The sequence below is a fragment of the Octodon degus genome, unplaced genomic scaffold (assembly GCF_000260255.1).
Source record: "Octodon degus isolate 3935 unplaced genomic scaffold, OctDeg1.0 scaffold00171, whole genome shotgun sequence".
Classification (NCBI taxonomy): Eukaryota; Metazoa; Chordata; class Mammalia; order Rodentia; family Octodontidae; genus Octodon; species Octodon degus.
Genome location: NW_004524747.1, coordinates 2,665,423 through 2,670,559, shown reverse-complemented (window position 1 = coordinate 2,670,559; position 5,137 = coordinate 2,665,423). Strand labels below are relative to the sequence as shown.

Here is a 5,137-nt window from a genome sequence, read left to right as displayed (position 1 = left end):
CATACATTCTTATCACCCCTCCTCATCCCCCAAAGCAAATTGAAAAATGCAAAACAAATGAGGAAAAAACAATCAGCCTGATTCCACCACCCAGGTAAACTTCACTGTTTCAATTTCTATCTAAACACATGCAGCTGTATGTATTGCTCTGTGATGTTTCATTTCATTTTGGAAATATACTTCTTTTTTAAAAATGCATTTGGTTGTTACAGGGTCTCACTACGCAGGTTGGACTCACAGTGATCCTCCTGCTTTTAGCTTCCCCAGCGCTGGGATTACAGGCCTGCGCCATAAACCCTGACTGACTCTGGCTGGCTCAGGCTGCCGTGGGGGTGGGGCTGGAGTGGCACGTAGTGCAGGGGATCGAACCGCGGTCCCTGCGCTTGCCTAAGCTTGCCGAAGGAGGCCCTTTCGTCTGCGGAGCTATCTCCCTGGCCCCTGGGAACATATATCTTGTGATCATTTTCTCATGTAGTAACATATTCTTGGGTCACCTCTAAATTGCTTTCATGCTTTTCCTTCTTTCTGGGATACCAGAGGCCAGGAGGCCGAATCTTAGGACGCTGCTCAGAGTGCTTGTGATAGAAACAATATGATTGAGTTTTAAGGGCGAGAGAGCGGTGAAGGCAGTGAAAATCTTTTGAGAGAGAATAAAACGGAGCAAGCTCCACTGGAAGACCTGTGAAACATACAGGACTAGAAGCTTTCTATGTAGTTTCTAATAAGGTTCAGCAGGGGGCGCTCGGAAATTGTGGCCAGTTTCAGTACAGCCTCCCGGACTTTTCCCTCTAGAAAATTATAGCGCGTTTCCGGCTTTTCTCAGTTGCTGGGATTCGTACACTTTCGGAGGAACTCGGGGACTGCGCCTTGCTCTCCTTGTTCGAACGCCCGGTGCGGTGGTGCCGGGGCTGGGGCTCCTTAATGGCGTCCCCTTCTCGGAGACTGCAGACCAAACCAGTCATTACTTGTTTCAAGAGCCTTCTTCTTATCTACACCTTCGTCTTTTGGGTAAGAGTCTGTGGTGCTCAAGGACAGAACGGCGGGTTCAGGTGGGGGTGTGACCTGAGCCGAGGCAGTGTGGGCCCGGAGTGGGGTGGGGTCTGGGTGACCGTAGTTCCTGGGACCCCGCGGCTGGCACAGCCGAGGGCCTGGCCTGAGCTCGGACCCGGGGCTGCGCGTTTAACTGGGTGCGAACAAAGCAGCCCGAGGCCTGAGTCGAGGCCCGGAGGAGCGAGCGCTCGCTGCTGCGGGAGGGGAGGGCGTGAATGAAGCCCCCAGTCCACGCGAAGGATGTCCCCGAATCGGAAAGGTGAGGCTCGACTGGCACCTTTGAGTGCTTGTAAGCAGAATAGTACTAAATCTTTTCTTTGCATTGCTTCAGGACGGGGGAGTGCTTCACAGGTAAGTGTGCTATGGCTGCACTCCCACCGATCTGGCCTTGAGTTTACTTCTGAGTACTATCCTTTGTATCCTGCGCCCATCTCTTAACTCGGGGAGGGCAGAGGGGGGTATTTCTCGCACTAAAACGCGCTCCCCTCCGAAGGTTTTCATCCTAAACCAGGAGAGTAAAACAGGAAGCTTCAATCCCGTGGCAGATACTGTATACCCTGAGATTGTGTTTGCTCCCCCATGCACACAGATGAATTTATTATTCTTTTTTTTTTTTTTTTTTTTTGCGGAACCGGGGATTGAACTCAGGCTCTTGAGCTTGCCAGGCAAGCACTTCTTCTACTGAGCTATCTCCCCCCCCCCACAGATAAATTTAAAGAATTTCGATAGGATGTGTAGTTCTGTTTACCTTTGTGTGCAGCTCTCCTTCCTACCCTCGTCCATCCTCCCCCTTTCTCCCAGCAGCGGGACTATGACCACCAGACTGCTAAATTCATGGTCACATCCTTTGTGCCTTAAATGCTTCTGGGTTTTTAATTTGAAGATGCTAATTTATAAAGGGCTTAACTATTTCTATTCTCTTGATTCCTCCCATAGGTCACTGGCATAATCCTTCTTGCTGTGGGCATTTGGGGTAAGGTGAGCCTGGAAAATTATTTTTTGCTTTTGAATGAGCAGGCCACCAATGTCCCCTTCGTGCTCATTGTCACTGGCACTGTCATTATTCTTTTGGGCACCTTTGGTTGCTTTGCTACCTGTCGAGCTTCTGCATGGATGCTAAAACTGGTAAGTTCTTGTTTTCCTTAGAATTGATTCTTGGTTTTAAAAAAGCCTTATATGTTGTAGGTTTTGGTTTTTTTTGGAGCTGGCCATAACCTTTTACACTTCTTTCCGTTCCTTATGAAAATTTACAAAGTAATAGTTAAGCTGCCAATTTTCACTTTTTAAAAATTATTTTTATTTTTTAAATTTTCACTTTCAAACTAGACATTTTAATATTGTTTTCCCTACCCTTTTTAATAAAAACACACTGAGCTGAGTGAGCAAAAGCTTCCCCTTACTTTGACTCTCTTTGTAGCTGTGATAGATCTTCTTTCTGCTGACTTGTATTTTTTTTTATTCCCACAGTATGCCATGTTTCTGATTCTCATTTTTTTGGTTGAACTAGTCGCTGCCATCATAGGATTTGTTTTCAGACATGAGGTAAGCCTGAAATAAACAATCTTTTTTTTTTCTTTTTTTTTCAAAGTTTTATTGATAAACAGCAATGAGACAGTTTCAAATCAAATCGGAAGTACAGTTTCAACAAATAATACAAAAATAAACAATCTTAATATGTTAAAAGTTATCTTTTAAAAGATAAAAATGAATTAATTTAAATGGCAGAGTTAGGAAATTCTTAATAGTTTAAAATCACAGTTGATTTTAAAACTTCTTACTTTCCAGCCTATAGTTGACAGTAATAGCTTTCTAATAAAAATTCTAGCCCACTTTTTTAAAAATTAATTTTATTGAGAAAGAAATAGCAATGAGACAGTTTCAAAACAGGTTAGTAAGACAGTTACAATAATTAATACATTGCATATCGTCTTTGTAGTAATTATTGATAGTACGAGATACAGACATGATATCTTGTCTAAACACTATTAGTACAAATCTTTCTTCTCATTGAATTAAGAGAAAGTAGCTGTATATCTATCCTATTTTGTATATACAGACACAAAATGGTCCTTCATTTGTATCCCATTTTTGTTTAGCTTTGTCAGAGAAGGGTATTCCATTGTCATTTAAATATTGTAGGTGCATGAATTCAGCAAAATAGTCCAAAATAGTCCACTAGTCCATAATAGTAGTGGGTTATCCACATGACTGGTAATGTCAGATGTTGTTGACTTGAGCCTTTACAGCTCAGCATATTTAATATGGCTTTACTTTTTTTTAAAATATTTTTATTTGTTTATGTGTGTGTGTGTGTGTGTGTGGCCAGCTCAGCCCACCAGGGGGCGGGGCTGGCTGGCATGTGGTGCTGGGGGATTGAACCGCGGTCCCTGTGCTTTCCTAAGCTTGTTCTAAGTAGGTGCTTTAGACCACTGAGCCATCTCACCAGCCCTGGCTTTACTTTTTAATACCTTGTGTTTATACTTTTCTGGTGGACGGTTAAGACCAAGATAAAAAATTTTTAAAAAATAAAAAAATAAAAGACCAAGATAAAGAAAGACCTGTGTAACAAAAAAAGTGTAACTTTTGTATCTGACAAGATCAGTCAAATCTCCTCGGAACTTACCCTGAGACCCTATACAGCAGTTTGTAGATCTTTTGTCAGTGTCAGCCATCTGGATGAGTCATGGCCATTGCTTGACCAACTTGCTTTCTGTGAAAGCCTGAGAGAATGTTTTCTCTCCCTGTGACTCTCCTTAGGCACACTCTACATCATCGATCAGTTTCCTCTGTGGCCCCATAATCTCCTTGATCAGAAACTTTGGGATACCACTGAGTTACAGGATGTTACACTGCAGGTTCTCTTATGTCCTGAGTCCTCACTGACCTTTAAGGGCTAGGGCCAAAATATTGGCTATCCTTGTAGCCCTTCTTTTTCTCTAATTTTTTCATTTGCAAATTTAGGTTGTTAACCCTCCAGAAGAGAAGCCTAATGATATTATTTCCCTACAACATAGGCAGTTCAGCTCCACATTGCTATCTGTCTTAATATCAGACACCTTAGACATAACATGGAACAGATATTTTCCAACAATTGTTGATATGCTAAACTTTAAATCCCCATAGAATGTGAAAAAATATAAAAATAAACAATTACACATTTTTACACAGAAATTTAGAAATCTAACCATATACAACATTGTAGCAGGACAGTCCTATGACATTTATTTCTTGTCTCTTGTTTTCATTTATTACCATTTTTTAAACAAACATTTACTTGAGAGAGAGTATAAAGTAATTGATATGACATTAGAAGCAGTACATATTTAGAAGACGGGAATGACAGACATTCAAGCCTGGCCCTAGTATGCTGATCCTTGGTATGGTGATCCTCGGTGCAGTTGCTTAGTTCACAGGTATCAGCATATATAGTTAGGGTGAGAATCCTACAAAGTAACTGCTAGTTTCAAAAACCTGATGGAGATTCTCAGTATCATTGACTTAACCATCTTGTGTATATAAATGTATGATTTTGCCCCTGTCATGTTTCCTAGCTTTTCTCCTTGCCCTCTTTTATTGGTTGTTTAATCCTTAAGTTCTCACTTTCCATTTAGTTATGTTATACTTTTTAATTTTTATTACTTCTTTTGAGTTCTTACACTGGGGAGACTACGATATTTACACACGTGGGTCTGGTTTATTTCACTTATGAGTATATCTTCAAGTAGCATCTGCTTAAATATGAAGGCTTCAAGTTTATCATTCTTTATAGCTGAATAATACTCCATTGTATAAAAATAGCACATCTTTTTCATCTATTCCTCAGGTGACAGGCATTTTGGTTGTTTGCAAGATTTGGCTGTCACAAATTATGCTGGTATAAACATAGATACACATATATCACTATGATATGATGTTTTCAGTTCCTCTGGGAAAATTCCCAGTAGGGGGATAGCTGGTTTGAATGGGATTTCTGGTCCTAGTTTCTTTTTTTATTAAAGTTTTATTGATAAACAGCAATGAGACAGTTTCAAATCAAATCGGAAGTACAGTTTCAACAAATAATACACTGCATATATTCTTCTTAGTG

The 5,137-nt window shown here is 40.8% G+C and overlaps 1 protein-coding gene across 2 annotated transcripts in view; it reads left to right on the top strand.

Annotated features, from left to right (window-relative positions):
- Positions 1–798: 798 nt before the first annotated feature.
- Positions 799–5,137, top strand: part of Tspan6 (tetraspanin 6) — a 17,529-nt gene continuing 13,190 nt past the window's right edge. Inside the window, exons 1-3 of one of the 2 annotated variants that reach the window (XM_004643330.3) lie at positions 799–1,008; positions 1,987–2,175; positions 2,518–2,592. In XM_004643330.3, the coding sequence (XP_004643387.1) occupies positions 922–1,008; positions 1,987–2,175; positions 2,518–2,592 (351 nt within the window). In that variant the 5' untranslated portion in view covers positions 799–921. The remainder of the gene's footprint in view (positions 1,009–1,986; positions 2,176–2,517; positions 2,593–5,137) is intronic. The other variant, XM_023703454.1, reaches the window with a different exon arrangement.